This window comes from Melopsittacus undulatus, chromosome 10 (genome assembly GCF_012275295.1).
Source record: "Melopsittacus undulatus isolate bMelUnd1 chromosome 10, bMelUnd1.mat.Z, whole genome shotgun sequence".
In the NCBI taxonomy this organism is placed as follows: domain Eukaryota; kingdom Metazoa; phylum Chordata; class Aves; order Psittaciformes; family Psittaculidae; genus Melopsittacus; species Melopsittacus undulatus.
The window spans coordinates 29827367-29848543 of record NC_047536.1 but is presented as its reverse complement, the minus strand read 5'-3'; the positions used below and the strand labels follow the sequence as shown (position 1 = coordinate 29848543).

Genomic DNA, 21177 nt, shown 5'->3' with positions numbered 1-21177 from the left:
AATGGTGAGTCACAATGCATTCCACCACCCCTAACCCTTCGCTGTGGAACAGGCAACCCAGAGCAAGATTACCTGACTGTGTGCAAGATTTCATGTGCTCAGGCCAGTGAGCTTGTTGGCAGGGATAGTCACAGTAGCTAGTATTCCAACAGCAATAAAAAATGGCCTCTTTCTTGCAGTTAGCGCACCACTGCTTCTTTTTAGTTTCATCCACTGCTTGCTGCTTTTCCAATTCCAGCTGCTTCTTCACTTCAGCGATCAAACGATCCCGTTCTTGTTCTAGACTCTGACGCATTTCAGCCATTGTGAGTTCTACTCAAAATGCAAAGAAAGAGGAAACAGAAGTTTAGTATTTTCCACCCCGAAGAGCAAGGCACAAAACAGTAATTTTCATGAGTTTAAAGACAAAATGAAATGAAAACAAATTATACCCTGAGTTAGGGCATCTCTGTTTTTATAAAAACAGAGACTGAACAAATGTAAGTCTTCCATCTTCTTTTCTTACCCCAGCATCATGGTTTTTACCCTTAACTATTACCTTCGATTTGTTTAACACTTTAGCTCCAGATGACCCACGAGATCAGAATCCAGGTGAACTAGGTGCAGCATAAACACAAGAAGGACATTTGCAGCTGCTGCTAACATACTTTGATGAAGACATAGAAACTAAAGTAACTTTGTTTACGTACTCAAAGGGTGTCCACTAACATCAGCACAGCACACTATGTGTGGTTTTCTGTCCTTCACTGGGACAATTTGCAGTATCATATGATGAAGATAATATATACTAGAAGCATTTGAATTTTTTTATTTAGGACAAAACCTGACATGATATTTTGGGCTGCCATTTTCATACCTAGATTATGCTTCATTTCTGAGAGCTCCTGTTGATGTAACCATTGAAGTTTTTCTATCTCAATCCTCAAACGCCGTATCTAAATATTAAAGTATTAATAGTTAGCAATAACAAATAGGGTGCAGTGTATAATACATAGTTATTATGCAGAAAAAGATGCCCCAAGCGAAGAGCCTGATCATCATTTACATCAAGGCCCTTTCATATCAACATAAGGACAAAACTATACATAGCAAACCCCAGACTAGAGTCTGAAGCATTCAAAATATGTTTGCTAGATTTGCTTACCATACACAGTACAGAATTGTTGGAAAACAAAAAGCACTTGTGTTAAACTTGCTCTTGTTTCCTCTGAAATTAGTTGAGTCTCAAATTTCTCTGACTTGAATCAAAAACCTACTCCTCCGTTTTGTTTGCATTTATTAGTTTCACATTTCATTTACTGTGTTTTCTTTTTAACTGTATGAGGCTTATGAAAGCAAGTGTTTCTTTCACTGTGGATTGGGAATACAAATATCATTGCTCAACATTGTGATCTCCTTATTTTAATTATAGCAAGCAAATAGATCATCACATCTTTAACTCTGAACACACTTAAAAGATATTAAGTTATACCTTTGGAGAGAATTAAATGCAATGGATAACATTGCATTAAAAATGCAAAAAGCATTAAAAACTGTACTCATAATCACATCACTGGAATACATGCCTGAACTAGAAGTAAATTCAAATCTTCCTCTGGTGGACAAATACATGGTTTAAAGAAACGATACTTGCAAAAACCTGCTTCATTTCTGACTTCAAACAAGGTGACACAAAATCAAATCCTCAACAGAGGCTTTAAGGATCTGGGCCCAGTGGTTTCCTGTTTGTCTTACAGAGCCCATCACTACTTCTGAAACAACATAGTAATCAGAATCTCTACAAAGTTTCAATATCTAACACTTTGTAGGTAAAGTTATATAGTACTTTTATATAGAAAAATACTTTTTGCAACTCTTAAAGTTACAATACAAGCAATATTGGTTTTCAGTCTTACACTAACCTCAGCTATTGTACTTCCAGTAGTATTTTTTGACAGATCATTATATATTTCAGTCATTGTTCCTTTGATGGCATCCATCATCTGAAAGGCAAAATGAAAAATAAATTCTTTGATATATCTATTAAAATAAATACCCACTTTCACTTCCTTTCTCCTACTCTAATGTGAGCTTATAGTACTATCAACAATGCCCCATATCTCTCTGTTTATCTGGGTCTACTTCTAGAGAAATATTTAGAAGGTGGAACACAACACTTTTGATCAGGACTTTAATCCCTATGTGTCCTCAACTGGTGAGCTGCTTCACCACCTTCTTTTGCAAGAAATTGCCATTGATACAATTTAGAAACAGAAAAAGACACAACCATGAGTTTGGAAAACTCTAATAATAATAATAATGATAAAAAGCATTTGCTGACCACTGACAATCCCACCAACACCATATGGTTGAGTGAGAATACTGAAAGTTGACAGTTACGATTAATTCTGGTGTTTTTAATGCCTGGGTACTCAACTTTATTTCCTTATATAGATTTCATGTTGATTTTTTAAAGATCTAAGACAGTATATGAAAAGCTAATGTCCCATCCCTCCCTGTCACTACTATGATACAAGTACTACACCACATCTTCACTTTAACAACTTCTGTCATTATACATGAATACACACTTATGACAAGTTACCATTTGATGAAGTGTTTTAAAACAAGTGTTTTAAGTACATTTTTGTATATGTATTACTGGACACAGATGGAGAAATTAACATTTACTGTAAAGATGATGCTGAGGAGATATCTGTACCTGTCCAAAACACAACACAATGTAAATAAGCAGCAGCAGTGGCAGAATGTGAGAAGGAAGAGGGTCTGAAGTGTCTGAGCAGCTGAAGCCTATCTTATACTCACTCTTGCTTGGAAGGGCAGCATTCAGCCAACTCTAAAAAGACGGTTCAGCACTCTTGTGTTGAAATCTAGCTGTTCCTATCTAGTGCAATGAACTTGCAACATATGACAACCTGAGAATAACATTATTTCAGAATCTGAAATGTCAAAAATGTGAAAGTTCACTTCAAAATAAAATTTCAATTAAAACCTTGCGCAAGAACTTACTTTGCTAGTGTATTTAGCAATATCTGCAGCCACATCAGCTGAAGCTGTTGCAATTGGCAAGTCTGTATTAACTGAGGAAGAAAGTGTACTTGCAGATCCAGAACTGGTAACCATAGAAATAGGTTGAGTACTTGTAACCAAGGTTATAGTGGATGTGGAAGTGCTCTGGGTGATCTCTTTTTGCTGCACAGCTAAGAAAAGAGAATATACAGCACATAAATAACAGAAACAATTCTGAAAATCAATAGGCAAACTTCTATCTTTAATGTATGCACCTAACCAGTTGAAAGACATTATCTATAGAATGGTGACATTTAATCAATCAATTTTACAGTGCCCATTATGTTCAGTGTACATAATTTTAAGGTTTAATGGTAATGAAGCAAATACAACTTTGAAACTTACTATTTTAGACTGACCAATACAAGTCTTCCACATATGTGTATTCCTCCCATTTTGGGCCATTTCCATCCCACTTCCTAACCTCTCAATTTGGAGAACTCCCAACTAATATACATATTAGCATAAGTTAGACATTGACCTTTTCATTTGGCATCCTTTAGAAGCATATTATTGAATTTTTCTTTTTCCTTTGAAACAAGATTTAGCGAGCCACTGCTGAAGAAAGCCTACTTTAGTAATATAATATATTTCCTGTCATTATTCCCATTCTTTTGTTATTAATGCTACTAATTATTATTAGTGTTGCAACATGTTTAGTATGCACATATCCAGATCAACACTAGCCCTTTATTGGTTGAAGAGTAAGGAATGCCAGCTTAGATTAACCCATTAAAGCAAAGAAGTTATTCATAGATTTAACTCAAACTAGGTAAGAAAAATTTTCTCATCTTTGGTCACTATTTCAAATAATCTTAAACAGTGGATAATTTAATATTTTTTTAAAAAAACCTTTTCAGACAACACTTTTCAATCTATTTTTAATGATTCATATTATAAAAGATGTCTTCATTGCCAATATCCTCAAAACAGGAATTACTGAAATGGAAGTAGTTTACATTTATACCTATGTACTATGTTTTTGTTTATGTCAATTCAGTACCTAAGAAATCTCTAGAATTTCTAGTTTCATTTGATAAATTTCTAGAATACAATATTTCGGATGGAACATTGCTATGATGTGCTCAATAGTAAATATATTGCTAAAACAAACTCATAGGCTGAACGTTTAAAGTTCAGCCCATATTATCAAGCTTTTATACTGAAGTATGAGTCTACTAGAAAACCAGCTTCACAGGTTTCATATTTATTTTTCTCACTGATTCTGTTTTAAATTTAGGCAGTCTACCTGTACAAAGATAACACTTGTTCAACACCTCTTAAATGACAGTCACAGAAGTGATTTGGGACCAGAGAAATGTATCCCTGGTAAAGGTTTGTATGTGACCCATTACCTACACCTTGTTCTGTCTGAAAATACTGGCTTGCCAGCAGTGTCAGCAGACTAGAGAATGTCTATTCATCAGGCACACCAGTAAAGAGTACTGTTTATTAACTTGGAATTACAACTGAAGCTAGATTTACATAAGTTGCTGTTTTGTGAAGTGAAGCAATAAAAGCATGGGTTTATACTACCATGTGCCTACTAATAGTGAAACCTCCAGCAACAGAGAACAGAGTAAGAAAGCAGTTGTGTAAACATTCTAATGTTACTGTTTACTTAGTAAATAGCATCAAAGTATTGTTAAGAGTTAAGCAACAGGGACTCCAAAGACAAATGTAGCCTGGGTAATTTCATTGTCAAATTATACTCTGTGAAAAACTGAACAGCTCAGCTTCTTTATCTGTGTCAGATAAAAGTGGATCCAATTTGCAGATATTGAGGTGATAATGGTAATCATGCAAGTGGAATAGTTAATGGTTTCGTCATATAATCCAGAAAATAAACCAGTTCACTCTCCCAAATCTATGATGGATAAGAATGGCAAAAATATTTATACAGACACACACAAACTTTGTCATTAAAATAAGGAGATATGACTCTAAATACACACCAGAAAGAGCAGGTATGGTGAATAAGTTGTTGTATTTTAAAGTCACTTATCAGAGTAGAACCACACTTTGAGATTTTGTTTATATAGAAGAATTCCTGGGTGGGCAGCCTTGGAGTACTGAGATCACTACTGGGGAATTATGGCACCACAGGCACATTGAGTTACAAAGTGTATACCTTTAACTGCTTGTCTTGTCTGATATCTTGTCCCTTGAGAGGACTGAGGTTGCTGTGACTGAGACTGCTGGCTCTGCTGCTGCTGCTGTCTCTGCACCTTCTGCATGTGCCATTTCTGAGAAGATGTCTGAAATTTATTTGAAGAATTCCACACCACACGCTGTACTGCAGGGGCTGTTTCCTTCGGCAGCAGAGGCCGCTGCTTTTTCACAGGACTTCCAGTGGCTGCAGATGGAGCACTAACAGTAGAAGAAGCACTAGTAGTGGCTGTCACACCAGCTGGTGGAGTCTGGGCTGCAGAACGGGTAAGTACTGGAGTTTCTGGTAGGGACTGGCTGCTTGCACTGGAGGAAGGTGGGGTTTTACCTACAACTAAACAAACATGAAATGTAATGCCAGCCTTTCACCAACACATTGGACTCATAATTTTCTACTTAATTTTTGCAGGGGCCATACATGCACCTTCTGGCCTACTTCATATTATTTTCCTCAAAAGGTAATTGATATTCTATATGTAAACTCATTTTGGTGTAGTTGAAGTTGGTGGAAATTCAGAAGCACCAGTCATTAAACAAAACGAAGTCCAAAACCCAGAAAACACAGCCTGATCTCCTGAAGAAGGTATAGGAGAGGTTAGTGTTTCTTAGGATGGTTCTGGGTTACCTGTCATCCCAGTTTCTTTTACAAGAAAAACATTTAAAAGGAACAATATCTGAAGGAAAAGCATAATAAAACCTTTTTTAAACAAAGGTTAACTGGCACTGGCATCCAACTATACTGTGTATTTAAGATATCTATGTTTATTCAAAACTCTTATTATTTCAACTATCACTGATTTAGGCCACTAGTAATACATGAATTAGTGGTTCTGAAATTCATAAAGCTGCCCTGCTTATGAATACATAAATAAATTGAAATTGCTTTCCTCTTTTAGCAACACACAGAAAAAAGGGAGAATCTCTCAGGGACAATATATGTGACTTAGCTGTTAGATTCATTATTACTAATAGCATTGACATCGATTTCAATGGGACCTTATACAATTTCTTTGTTTGATAAGTTCCAATTTCTACACCTGTGATTTTGGGATGTCTATGGAAATTAAAGATTCAACTTAAAGTCATAAAAACTGCAAAATAAATTCTACATTTACCACAGAACAAGTGTCACCGATATTCATAGTTGTAAGCTGCTGAAAGGAAACTCAAAGAAACATGTTTTATTTAAAGCAGGAACTATAATGGGGACTGAAAACTTCTTTCATAGTCATAAAGAGTGAAAAGTCATTCATAAAAATTGTTTTGGTACAAGCATTTTATCTCAATGCAAAAATAAAGGTGGTAACTCTGATAACAGCCCTAGAGAAGAGGAAGAAGGAAAGAATTCTGGCCTACCATCTTGTTTAGGAGGAGTTTCTTTAGGGTCTTTCTTGGTTTTCCTTCCTTCACGGCCACAATGATCATCTCCTAGATCGATGACAAGTTCACTCTCTGAATCAGAGTCCAGTCCTAGATGCACGGTTGGGGAATCTGTTTCATCTTTACCTTTCAGTTTTTCTTTTGCAGGATGCTGTAAACTTTTTCCCTTTTCAGAAAATTCTTTTTCAGTGTCTGAAATTGCCTTTTCTTTGACCAGGTCATCTGTTTTCTCCACTTCTGGACTTGTGCTTTTAAGCTCCTCCTTGTCTTCATTCTGTGCTGGGAGCTTAGTTTTTTTTTTCAAGCTCAATGATTCTTTGTCACTTCTTGTACCTTCCTTGTCCTCTCCATCTTCTTGATCATTCTTTGATTTCTGATCCTCATCACTATATTCACTGTCACTGGTGTCAGATTTTTCAGAATCTTCAGAGTCACTGTGTTCTACTGCAGTATAAACAGCTTCAGATATTTCATTTATTCCTAATTGTGGGGAGGAAAGTACATTCCATGCTGACATCAGACTGACTGACATTACCAAAACAAATACTCTATGTACTGGAACAAATTAGATACATACCATTATCTTAACTGCCAGTCCTTAAGCTATAAACAATTACTTACTGCCCTATTATCTCAATGCCAGAATGTGCAAGAATTACCTTCCACATATTCCAATCCATATTTATTTCATTCAATGGCCCTCCTTTCACTGCTTTTTTCCACTACCTGCAAGCTGTTTTGTTCATCTCAGGACCCTATGCTGGCAAATACAAAGAGGAATTCTTTTTATCCACAAGAAGCCACCTTAAATTCAGTAACACTTCACCTGCTTAAAGTCACTTACATGCATGTCTGCAGAATCAGTTTTAGACTATGTAAGCTTTATGAGGAGAATCTCTGATTTTTTTAGTGTCTAGAACATCTTTAAGTGCTAGACAACACTAATGTTTCTAAGAGAATTCAGCTCCTGTGTGACCGGATGTACTAATTTTTCAGTTTAAAAAGCAAATAGTAAGAATATGTAATTCTGTTAGTCTATCTACATCAGAATGGTACAAAATCAGATCAAACATTAAAGCTTTCGCCAAAGATTTGAAAGATCAGGTCTCACTGTTTTTCAACAGTTAAGTGCATTCTAATTGCCTCAAAGAATACAAATATCCTCTACTCTTATTATAATGCAAACAATAATTAAGGTTTTACTATTTAAGAAATTCTTTTGAACTTCAACATTTCCTCAAGTGTATCCTTCAGCTGTCCATTGTATCCTGGAGACACACTTACCAAGTTGTGCTTTACAACTCTCTATTGTCTTGTCCAGATTAAGCTGGAACCTACTACGTATCTGTCGTTTGGGTGAAATGAGTTGCACAGGAGTGGTCTGCTGTTGGACTGACTCACTCAGCTCTTTCAGATCCATCTCAGCTTTGCTACGATCTGGAAAAAGAAAAAGGAATAAAGAAATATATTTTACAAAAAGAAGAGAGATACAGATAAAAAAAAATCTGACCAAGTAACAATGCAGATGGTCTGAAACACATTTCATTTCCTTTAGAATTATAGGCTAAATAATAATTCTAAACTGACTTTACAACAAACAATGGATTCTTCCTCTCCAATACTACATAGTCCACAAGCAAAGTGTATGCATCGATTATGTGGATATTTCCTCCGTCAATACTTTTGGAAAATGTGTTCCTTGTGCTGAAAATGTTTGCTGCATTAGGTTTTATCTTCCCGGGCTGTATCACCCCACCCAATCCACACTAATTCCACAGCAGTAATGGTTATTTCACCCTTAATACAGCATTTGATTCAAGGTCTTCATAGCCTTAGCTTACTAACATGGCAGGATATAAACAGTAGAAAAAAATGGAGAATGGAGGAAGATGAAGACAAGACACTGTAATACCTCTCCAAGGAACCCTACATACTCGTACATATGAAAAGTCCTGCAATCCAAATTTCTCTATCTAATCTACAAGAAGGTCTCCCTGACCTGGATTTCCAGCCTCCCATTAATGTCAAAATATTAGTAAAAGACAAGCTCATTGTGGAGAAATTCTAAGTTCTCATCCCCAAAGTCTTTATTTTAAAGCCCTTTGTTCATTGAAAGCCACATACAAGCAAATTTGTTCATATTATTTTGCATTGACATCATGCAATTTATTCAGTTACAACAGTATCGGGTTTTCAAAGGTCAAGACTAACCAAGATTCAGATTCAGAATGCTTCCTGGAGTGGAAGTTCTTTCTTGCTTAGCAGAAATTGGTGTTGATGCTTGAGGAGAGAAAGGTTTGGGGCTCCCTGCTTGACCCGTTCTTGTTGGTGCTGGAGAAGCTGGGAAAAGTACAAAATTAATAAAACCAGGTTTTAAAATAGTCACAATAAAGCCACATCCACGGGGACAAAGCAGCTTTTAAACCTACACAAGCAGGGAAAGAATTTTTGTTTAATATTCTCAACACTGTGTTATACCTCCCTTGCAAGTTAAAACCATCCCTTTTTAGTTTAATAAGGAAGGATTTTAAGGAAAATAGTTTTGTTGCAGCTGTATAATTGGGCCTAATGTGTGTTTAATCTCAAAAGTACTCAGTAGTGACAGAAAGCTTCTACCTTAAGACTTGGTTATTTTAAACGTTAAATTCTGACACTGCATCACTATCTACTTTAATTCATGCATGTAAGCACACATAGAAACCCCAACCTACCATATTTTCTAGCTACAATAACAGAGATAATTGACATTAACATTACAAACCAGTATAAGTTTAACAAGTGGGAAAACACTGACCAAATGTCTCTGATAAGGTAAAAAGAATACTGTAATTTAAGCAAAATCCTGTGCTCTGGGCCTTTAAGATCTCCATGAAATAATGCTTTAAAACCAAACTTTTGGAAACAGACAGTCCAGAAAGGGAAGTATCTGCAGGCCATTACCTAAAAACATGATTCTTGTCAGCAAAGGACTACTTTCTGTCCTTTCTGTTAAACCTCTACCTCATGCTCTGAAAGTGTCAATCTAAACCCAGTAGTGGTCACTTTTTTTCCCTCGGTACACCCAGGATTGTCTCTACATTTTCAGCTTCTTAAACGGTAGCAATATTTACTGTTTCAATAACTGTTTCCAAGTTATCTTCTACACATCACTCAAAATACGCAACAGGGTTACCCAAATAAAAACGTTCTTGTCCAAGGATAGTGCAGTCATATTGCTTGAATTATGGTTTACATTTTAATTGAAACATACAGATTCCAGTAATAGGACAGCTAAGTAGATATCTCAAAGTTAGCATTTGTAACAATATATAAAGGTAGAAATGCGAGCTAGGAAACTGAATGTTTTACTTTAACTGCTGTTAAGTCCAATCCAACATTTCTATGCAGGAGAATAAGGCCTGAGGAAAAGTTAGAAAAATTTGCCAGAATTGCTAATAATGATGAATCCAGAGTAATGGGATAACAGCTGTCATCTTCTGTTATCGTTATCTCACAAAACAGATTTCCATGATTACCTCCACTACAACAAAGAAATAATAACATGGTATACTAAAAGCTGCACATTTTAAGACACAAAACAGTATCTGTTAACTGCACCTTATATATAAAAGCTACACACATATATATACATAATTTATGGGAAAAATTAATTCTTCCTCTTGACATATTGACAACTGACATATTACCCTACTGAAAAATCCAAGTATTTTCATAAATTTAAATTCATACAGTCACTTTGTCATCACCTTCTTAAGATAGGCAGGATCATATCACAAGACACTTCCTATTCAAACACAAGTTTCATAGCCTATCCTTTACTGGCTAGAAATATTATAATTAATACAAAAAAAAGAAATAAATGAACAGACAGCACTTTATCTAAAACTTGCATTGAACACACTGATAGAGTTTTCTATAAAAGACATCTTTTCACCAAAACCGAAGTTTTAAAGTACTCACATTAATATACTGCTTAATTACTGTTTTCAGACAGCAATGAACTTTCTCTTATGGATGAAAAACATTAAGATAAAGTAGTTTGCCTGAGTGCCACAAAATTAGGTAACATTTGACTACATAGAAGCCTGAGAAGTCCAAATTCTGTATTCTACACTCCTTTTTCTCTTTATCACTCTGCCTATGGAACTGTAAGTTTAACATGTTTTAGCTGCTCTCTCGGGAACAACATAAATTAAGCTCATTGCCTCGAAAAAGAGCTATGAAATTTTAAAACAGAATACCTCCTAATCACGACAATTCTAACTCTTTCTGTATTTACTTCCACTTCCCATTCATTCTGATAGTTACAACTATTTCCTGCTATTTAAACTGAAGGGGTTTGATCACTTTTGGGGATGATTTATTCCTCCCAATGTGACAGAAAGGACAGCTATTTCTTATCTGTGATATTGAAAATTAAATACATATCTTTCTCTAAAATTTCTGCATAAAATGAGTCATAATACAGTCTGTCTAGGAAAAGTACATGGAACAAAACTAGAGCACGAACCAAATGCAAAGTCCTGTGTCCCCCCTTCTAGTCCCCTTTTTCTTTACCTGTGTTTTTCTCAATAAAGTCCATGGATTCTTCACTGGCACTAAAATGACTGGAAGTTGCTTTTTTCTCCGCATCTTGCTCAACATCAGATCCAGTGTGAACTGATGAATTTGTACTCATTGGTGACCGTGGCATATCTGTCAGTGAAATCCTACGACCAGTACTACTGCTCAGCATAGACTTGCTCATTAAAATCTTAGGCGATGCTGTCATATCAAAGTTCAGTTTGATTTTCTCTTGTTTGTCTGTCTTTGCAGTTCCAGCAGTTGGGTTTGCAGGGTCCAGTAACATTTGGTATTGATTGTTGGGAGTATACGGTGTCCGGAAAGGTGCGTAATTAAATACTCCAAATTTTCTACGAATGTTATCAACATAAACCTCCATTTCTTGCATTGCACTATTGAAGATGCTTTTAGTCTTTTTCACAGAAAAAGGAATTTCTTTAGACATGAGGTAGCAATTATTTATTGGAACCCAGGCCCTATACAAAACAGACAGATAAAAGATAATATAACTACATATCATACTATGGATTGACATGCACATACCAATTTAGTTTAGCCTAATCATATAGTTATGCACACAAATCATTCCAGAGGACCACCTCTACCTTCTTTTAATAGTTCAGTTAGCTTAATTTTGGTAAGTGAATTGCATGTCTTAGATTATCACTAGCTCATTTACCTAATAACACATAAAACATCAATAAACACTGGTCAAACATGACAAAGTATTCCTAATTAAAGTAGTCTATATAACTGTAAGGTTACCATTGCTAAGCAGTCTTTACATCTGTCACAGTTATCACAGAAACATAAAAAGCATGTCAGGAAAATAAAAAAAAAAGAAAAAAAAAAAAAAAAAAAAAAAAAAGACTTCACAACCACATTCTTTAAAACATTTTACACCCAAGTCAGATTGATCCAACTCCTCAGTGCCTGGAAAAGTTCTATCAACAAGTACTGGACAGGTATTGTTTCTCATTAAATGAAGCAGACTCAAAAACTGAGTATTCCATGACTCTAAAATAACAGAAATTTTACTTGTGTATTTCACAGCCCTATACAGTTGGTGTGTTTACAGTACTTGTTTTTATAACTGTATAGATTTATATTTTCAATTCATGACAAATCAACTCGTATTCACCATGGCTTTCTCCATCTAAGCAGAGAGTTCAAAAGTACAGAAAACTCCTTTAAGAGCAAAACCCGCATTTTCAACACAGATTATATTCTCTATACATTCTAAATCTACAATTGTGTGTTCATTTCCATAGACAGCAAACAACTTGATTGCCCTCTTCCACCTCTAAAAACTACAGTTCTCTGCAGCACAAAACCAGACACAGGAACTAACTTGCCTACTCACTGAGATTATATATGTATTAAACTTAAGAATGTGTGACTTGCATTCTACAGATATCGTGCAAGAAACTAAACTGAATACGCTACAATATTATGATACAGGGGTAACCAATGTACAGGGGGGTAATACAGAGACAAGGGGGTTAAAGGAATTCCTTTGCTTAAACATTCCTTTGCTTATTGTCTGTCCTAAGTACCTGCCATTGCCATCTTGCCAAGGCACTGATTACTGCTGGAGGGGGAGAAGCAGATGCTAGTTCTACAGACAAGGGACAAAAGCAGATGATTGGTTCTACTGATAAGCCAGGGAGAGGCAGACTGGGCACTGACCAAATCTTAAGGCCATGACAAAAGCACAGGTGTTTGGTCCTACTGAGAAGCAGGTGAGAAGCAGACTGGGCACTGACCAAACCCTAAGGCCATGTCTGAAGGTTAAAAGGTGTAAAGTTTAAGAGGAAGACTCATTTACTTCATCCTGAGACCCCTGCCCATGACCAGAAGGGGCACTGCGCAGGTGCAAAGGACCTTCCGGCTCATTATAATACGAAGTGGGGATAGATAATAAATATGTATAGGCAGATTGAGCAACCTCATGTCTATGTATATCTTAAGAGAATACATGTAAAGGGAGAACAACCCTGAGGTGTGCATGCTTTGGAGGAGCTATCCCCATGCACCTCAGCACTGAATAAAAGCATACCTATTTTACAACTTTAACTAGTTGTGGAGTCTATCCGTGCATCAATTATATCCATCATTAGCATCAAGGTTCAAAAGACATAATCCCAGAGCACAAAGTTACAAGAATTTTGTAAGTACAGTCAAAGACAGTTTGGTTGAATTCCCACCTGTCGTGTTGGCCGAAGAAACGGGCATCAACTTGCCCATCTTTATCCCTCAGTGCTTTAGCAGGCCAGAATGGAAAACCTTTGAGTTTAGCCCAGACCAATGGATGGGGATTGCTCTAGAGGAAGAGGCAAAATACATAGTAAGGAAACAAAAGTATCTCAATTAAACACATAATAATTGCACTTTTTTATTTTTTTTTTTAGTTCCCTCCAAATATGTAGCATATGTTAGGGCAAACCTTGCAAATTCTCTAATTTTCACTTGGGTCCAAGAGAGAACATGATCTGTTACATACTTAATAGTCCTAAGGAGTTTTCCCAAGTTTGGTGCAGTATCAAACAAAACCAGAAAACAGACAATTTATTAATTAGTCGTGAAAGAAAAATAAGCGTAAATTCTGAGATGCCTACAAAAAGGGAGGTATTCACATTTCAGAAATCCTATCCCGAGTGCAAGCACCACATGCAAGCACAGATAACCCAGAAGGAAATCTCTTATATTTGAAGACAGAGAACCTTGTGAACTGGTTGCTGAGACCTTGAGATAGTTTGACTCCAGAAAAGCATGATGCACAATCACAAAGTATTTGGTAAACTACAGCAGCTTTCCTTGAGTCACTAAACAACCACCACACCTTCAAAACAGTGTGGGCACAGATAACAAATAACAGTCAAATGAGAATTACCAGGTTAGTGTATTAGCTAGACTACCATAATCCTTAACTTACACAAGGCTCACAAAACCAATTTTCTCGTTTTTGGCAAGCAGCTAAATAACATTCCGGACATACTTCAATTTCATTCATCTGAAAAGAAAAAGCAAACAGTTATCTGAGAGCTTAAACAGAGCCCAAAGTGTAATCAGTGTTGTTATGTTAGCCTGTCTAGTTTCCTAGCATCATTTTCCCACAAATTTGCTGTCATAAATCAACATTTCCCATGTGGCCAAGAGCATCCTGGCCTGTATCAGGAACAGTGTGGCCAGCAGGATGAGGACAGTGATCACTCCCTTGTATCTAGCACAGGTGAGGCTGCACCTCAAATACTGTGGTCAGTTCTGGGCACCTCACTACAAGAGAGACATAGAGGTGCTGGAGCATGCCAAATAACAGCAACAAAATGGGTGAAGGGCCTGGAGGATGTGCATATCTGAACAGAAGAAAGCCTACAAAAATTACAGTTATGCAACACACACACTAGAAAACACTATTATTTCACTCGCAAATACATGAAACACTTTAAAACCTACATAAAAATTAAGTTAATTGGGACACTCATACCTCATGCTCACAGATTTTGATGATGACTTTTGCTGTTTGTGTCAATTTGTGATTTCCTGAGGAAACAATAAAATGCTTTAACCAAGAAAATTGTAATGCTAGAATTATGATAAAATCAACAGGTTCCAGACTTTAAAGTTCATATTAAAGACAAAAGAACATCTAAAGAGATGATGCAAAACAAGTATGTATAAACTATATGCTTCAAAAACAGTAGGTAAGCACTTTTCTTCCCCACTAACATCATAACGATCCTTAAATGTTCCTTTTTGAAGCCTCTTGCAGCCTGCCCGCCACTGCTACACTCTCTGTGAAGGACAAGCTGTCTGAGTTCAATTAGGCCTCTTATAAAGTGCTGCATAATGCAAAACAAAACAACCTGGGAGTTGGAACCAGCTTATCATTAAGGTCTCTTCCAACCCAAATTATTCCATGATTCCAACTCACTTGAAATTTTTTGAAGGTGGAATGAGCAAGCGACAGCACAGGCTGTATTTGGTCCTACAGTTTCATGTATGCCAGTTAAAAAAAAATCTGTTGTGTTTAGGCATTATGCTCAATGACAGGAAGATACTTTAAGCATTTGCCAACTAGAAGCCTACAAATTGCTCTGTCACTTTCTGAAACTGTTTCAAAGTTTCATAATTAAGGACATAAGTATGTATTAATATCTTACCCCCATTGTAAATAATGCAGTTGTGCAAAATCCATTTGGCATCAGCCAAAAATGCTTCAGTGCAACCGTACATTTTCTTTTTAACATTCTGCAAAGAGAAAATTCAGAATGTATTAGAAAATAGAAAATTTCCTGAAATTTCAGAAATGAGTAAAAAGTGATGGTTTCTTCCTGGACATTATTTCCTATCAGACATACAATTAGTAAAAATGACTACTTACATATAGCAAGACTCATGATTCTAAATACTTAAGAACCTATCAAATTCAGGGTGTCTTGGCTGCCCTGAAAATGTATGAACCGTGTAACTCTAAATAATTAATTATTTGGATCAGCATCTTCAACATCTAAAAAGTGTTAATTTCCTGAAAGTGTTTTAGTCTAAACTCTGTATTTCTTCTACTGATGTTATCAATACAAAGCATTTTTATTTTTTAATTTTTACAAGATCCAGAAAAAATTGTTGCTCATAAAACATAAGACAGTACATGTGATTTTCCAATCTACCCACTAGGTAAAGTACTTCAATTAGACAAAATCGGTCACAATGTTTTGTTACACCCTTATACTATTAAGACATCAACCTCCACTTAAGGACATGGAGAATAACAATTTGCTGGGTCTTCAGCAGGTCCTGGCAGAACAAAACCCTGCAATACTGCACTCTTCATTAAGCAATGGAGTACAGAGAACTTCCTCATGATGTGAAACTTATCATTGAGCTAAGAATTAAAATTATATTATTCACCTCTTGACTGTTTCTTTTTTCTTTTATACCTCAGGTGCAGTGCAGATTACAGGATTTGTTGAATGATCACTAAAACCAGTCTGGAATGACCCCTACATCTACATCTAATGGTCCCAAATTAATGGATCCGTGATCTATTAATAACTTACAAACATGATGATCACATGCAAACTCTGATTAATGAAGCCTCCCACAGACTCATTCCTGGAAATAGATTAATTCATACAGACGGAAGCAATCAATGTAAGCCTGTCTCATTCAGTGTTTTTCCTGACCATTTATGTGTTACTAGATTAGACAAAATACTGTATTTGTTCAGTTGGCAGGTGATTGTTTTTAAACTGTAATTGAGCTGGCATTTACAACAACATCAAAAAAGCATTAGAATAATTTCAAGCAGCCTATCTCTCCTCCCAGACACTCCAGAAATACCATCGAGAGCAATCAAACTCAAGGAACCTTCCGGACCCTTCCCTCCTTTAGCTTCATACAAACCTTCTCTAATGTACAAAGGTCCATTGGATGAAAGATATATTCTGCATAATCTGGGTGTTGATCCAGTGAAACTGGCTTTTGAAATGGCTCTGTCTGTTAGGAAGGAAGAAATCAGCACTTATCAATACTGAACAGTTTCATCAAGGACACAATACTCATTCATTTTCCAGTACTAATTCCAACTGCAGTGTCATAGAAAATTCTTCAAAGGAAATTATAAAATTTTGTGAAGTAATAAAGTATTGTCAGAACAAGAGGAACTGGAAGGTCTCAATTAATTGTTTTTCATATGCTGGAAGTAATGAATTGCAGAAGTCAGTGGCTTTATAAAATGTACTGTCACTATTTACACTGGGATATTTTTGGGGGGAGTATCAGATGAAGCTCAACAGTTTATAGCAGAAAAAAAGACACTAGACTCACATATACCTCTTTCTCAGACTTTTGTTAGAATCTTAACTTTCAAAACCACGGTGGCTTGGTAACACAAACACATTCAAACTTTCATCAGTGGGACACATTAGCATCTGCTAAGGTGGAGGTTACTGCAATTCCTGAAACTCAACCAATTAAAGAACTCAGGTTGCAAAACAATAGGCGATGAGTAAAATTTCTCAACATTAGGGAAATATCTCAATAGGATCCATTAACCTTTCTAACCACCTTTTCAAAACCTTTTGTCAACTCAACATAAACAAACACTGATACCTTGTTACTGAAAAGCATCACTTCAAGCTGCTAATGCCTCCATCTAACAGGATAGTATTTACCACTCCAGAGTAAAAGGATTCCAAGAACCAAAATCTGTCAGTGCTTAAGAGTAACCTTCCCAGAAATTGCCACTATTGTTCTACTAAAACACTTATCACAAAGAGCAATCAGAGTTGCAGACAGCCCATGATTCAGCACATCTGGTTTTCTCAACTTAATTTACTGTAACACCACAAGTACAGATACAACCTCCCAACTCCTCCAACTTATTTATAGGAACAAGCAAAAAGGGGTTAAGCCAACCTTGGCAATTCATCACACACAATTCTGATGAAGTCAAAACTTCACATGAAAGCTAGGCAAAGCTTGCATGGTGAAGAACAAGTGACAAGAATTGTTGAAACTTAGAAGCACGGATGGGTGACTGGAATAGCTGAAATTTTGAGACATGGTGTTTTTGAGAAGTGAGTCTGAAGGCAGACACATGAAGTTAGGTACAAATTGGAGGAAAATCAAATTTACCTTCATAATAAAAACTGAGAGAACAGCAGCCTCATATTGCACAACAATGAACAGCAAAGGTTTTCACCACACCGAGGAAGATTTCTTCAGTGTTTTAAAAGTATATGCTATAACTACCTTTTGTGGCAATTTCTACTAACAGACAGCAGCTGGGTTTTCAACAGGTATAATCAATAATACAACAGTGCTGTGCCTAAAGTTCCTGCCCATGGAACTGTATTGGTGAGAGATCATGTCTCCTCATTCCCCTTGTATCTCAGGGACAACATTGCCAAGAGTAAAAAACCACCATGTCTCACGTTGTATTTTCATCACACCTACTGAAACTACATCCAGAACATTACATGAAGAAACAACATTTTAAACACACTGCAAAACGGTTTTTACAGCCTAAACTAACCTGTCTGTACTAGACAGGTCGAAGACAGCATAAAAGCTGTCACACAGAATCTGATAAAACAAACTAGGTTCATAATCTACAAAAGGAAGGAAAACACAGGATTATGACAAGCATACCATCCAAGCATTAAAAAGAAAAGTAAAAACATAAAGTCCTTCTTACCCCTGGCTGTTTCATTTTCTGTAGTGCAAACTTCAGTAAATATGATAGCTGTTCAATGGTGAGCATTGTCATTGCTTTACTCTGTGTTTCTATGCATTCTGCAACTGTGATTTTCTAGAAGTTAAGATTAAAAAACATTTGGTCAAAAAATATTCCTAGGAAAATTCTTCTCCACTGAAATAGTTTAGCATTCAAAGAAAAGATAACAACTATCTTATAAGAAATAAAACATTTCCGATGACACAGTGGAAGTACTTTGGATGCTTGTTTTACTTGATTATTGTTCCATGTATGTTAAACAAAAAAAATAAAAGCAGGGAGACGGGGAAGAGAGAGAAAAGGGAGAGAGGGAAAAGACCAGAAAAATATCCATCATGAATGTGTGAATACAAAAAATTCCCACATAAAATGTGGGTTCACAGCAATACGAACCAGTGAGAAGGTCACTTGCACTGTAATGACAGTAAGTGATCAAAGAAAAATATGCAATAAACCAATTTCCTTTTGTTAAAGATACATCAGTGCTAAGGAATGATTACGTTCTTCCCCAGGCCTGCAGAAAAAAATAGTAATAAAATACTCACTTGTTTGACCCCAGACTGCTGTAGAGCTGATCAGCTCATTAGAAAAAACACAAGTTAAGCTAGTCAAAACTATAGAATGTTTTCAAAATAAGAGGTGTCTGATGACGAAATCACTCTTCAAACTGCACAAATTTCTCTGGTACCTTTACCAAGAGGCAATATAGGAATAAACCAGCAACATTTCAGAACACAAAACCACCTGCTTACATCTCACAAACAATAAAGAAATCCACTCCTCAGATCAAACTAACCTCACATTCTGGGCAAAACCAATCCCCCTCTGGTTCCGCTGTCAGTTTCAGACACTTAGCATGATAAACCCGAGGACAGAGTTCACAGCAGAGGACTTGGCCTTCCCGATGACAAACCCAGCAATAGAAATCATTCCGTCCATCCTGTGGTACAACATCAACAGGGTCTGTGGTGAGTGGCTGCTTCATATAGTAAAACGGACCATGTCTTAGTTCTGACTGAAATGTAGGCAAGAAAAACAGGTTTGGTTTCAAAACAAATTTGCATTTTTTCAAATAATAATATAATATATAAGCAAACAGCAGTTTACAGAGTTTGATTAACATTTATGCAAGCACAGTATCTTATTAATTGCACAAAATCATTCATAAAGAAGTTTACTGCTTATTCAGATGTCAAATGCCAGTTTGCACTCAAGACTGAAAATAAATCTTTGTGGCAAGTAAGGGCATCAAATGCAAGACATGCAATCCAACCAAAGTCAGTGAACACTTTTATCTTTGAGAAAGAAATACTGCCATAGAAGCTATTAGGTCCTGTAAACACAGAATTCCATGGGGCTGTGCAAGCTAAATACTGAGATATTTAGTCATGGCTAAACCTGGGATAGCTGAAGAAGTTAGTCCTGAAATAAGAAGTTGAATTTCATGCAAATCTGTCCTAAATTGCAGCAGTTCACAGCTTTGTAGAATGAAGCGAGCCAGTGCTGATTTTGATTAATAAGGCAAACTGTAGAGTAAGATGACAAAGGAGCAAATTCACATCCTGAACAGCCACTCTGCTATAGGAGCAGGAACACGGGGAGAGATTTAATCCACCATTTAAATGCATATCAGAATTTAAGACTCACGATCTCCACTGGTTTGCCTGCACTAGAAAACAGTGTTAACTTTGTAAACTGCATGAACTAGTCTTCCACTGGAGCCCCAGACAGCTCAAAGATGACACAGCTGATGCCAAAACACAAGCAGCAAACAGCCTAGGATAAAATGGGTCCCCAGAAACCTACAGTTTGTTAGATCAGCTTTGAAGAGCTGCTGACATTTACTGGAAAGCTACATTCAATTGATCCATGACAAGGAAACTTAAGTTTTCTATTTGGTATTAATTATAGGGGTATTTTGCTGAGGATAACGGAGAGAAGCAATCTTGAGTTTTAGGCAGTTTATTTACTGTGATTTTTTTGCTTGATGTAAAACCATTTGCTCATGACATTACTTGTAACTATCCAAATGCTGGTAGTTTACAGTACCATTTTGTTAGGTTCTCAGGTAATCTGTGTAATTGGGCACTGTTTACACATCTGCAAGTTCTTAGACCCTTGAGCTGTCACGTGCCCATCTGACTCACAGGTGCAACCATCTGCATGTTCCATGCCTTTGCAGCATCCTCTACAAAATCAGTCACACAGGACATAAACTAATGTCACCACAAACCACCAGCATGCCAACCTGGACTGTGATATTTCTAGATTTCTACAGTTATAAAGGATATTATTTGCATGAATAGAGCAACTTCAAGGTGAAATTAGGAGACACAGAAGTGCCAACCCAGCTGGAAATGTATCTCAAAGAGAAGAGATACCATCTACCAGATGATGTTACCCACAAACATTTGCAAAGCTCTGCTACCTAGAATTTCACTCAATTTTCTATCAGCTTTGGTGTTTTTCATTTTCTAATCTTCAGATGATACAGCTTCTAAAAATACTTTGTTCCCACCATAGAAATGGGAAAAGTGTTAATTTCTATACTTTCTCTGTGTATATATATATATACAAGCATATAACACAACAAGACTCTCAGAAGGAAGGTTCTATCAGATCCTGTGGAACAAGAGGGACAGCATAAGTCTTTAACTGCATTTCAAATGTATTACTACTACAATCATTCAAACAGACACAGAAGTTATGGAAACCCAGAGTGAAGCGAAAGTTGCAATTCACAGTGCAGAAACAGA

At 36.4% G+C, this 21177-nt stretch overlaps 1 protein-coding gene across 8 annotated transcripts in view; it reads right to left on the bottom strand.

Moving 5' to 3' along the window:
• Positions 1–21177, bottom strand: part of ZMYND8 (zinc finger MYND-type containing 8) — a 51374-nt gene that overhangs the window by 6298 nt on the left and 23899 nt on the right. For 7 of the 8 annotated variants that reach the window (XR_004080240.2, XR_004080241.2, XR_004080242.2 and 4 more), the window contains exons 4-19: positions 19218–19436; positions 18383–18496; positions 16588–16680; positions 15345–15432; positions 14669–14724; positions 14117–14194; positions 13389–13504; positions 11176–11657; positions 8830–8958; positions 7903–8055; positions 6595–7098; positions 5201–5572; positions 3010–3200; positions 1902–1982; positions 857–935; positions 73–312 (exon numbers count right to left, since the gene is read on the bottom strand). Coding sequence is in view for 5 of the 8 variants with exons in the window: in XM_031046951.2 (XP_030902811.1) it covers positions 73–312; positions 857–935; positions 1902–1982; positions 3010–3200; positions 5201–5572; positions 6595–7098; positions 7903–8055; positions 8830–8958; positions 11176–11657; positions 13389–13504; positions 14117–14194; positions 14669–14724; positions 15345–15432; positions 16588–16680; positions 18383–18496; positions 19218–19436 (2995 nt within the window). In the remaining 3 variants the exon portion in view is untranslated. The remainder of the gene's footprint in view (positions 1–72; positions 313–856; positions 936–1901; positions 1983–3009; positions 3201–5200; positions 5573–6594; positions 7099–7902; positions 8056–8829; positions 8959–11175; positions 11658–13388; positions 13505–14116; positions 14195–14668; positions 14725–15344; positions 15433–16587; positions 16681–18382; positions 18497–19217; positions 19437–21177) is intronic. The other variant, XM_031046950.2, reaches the window with a different exon arrangement.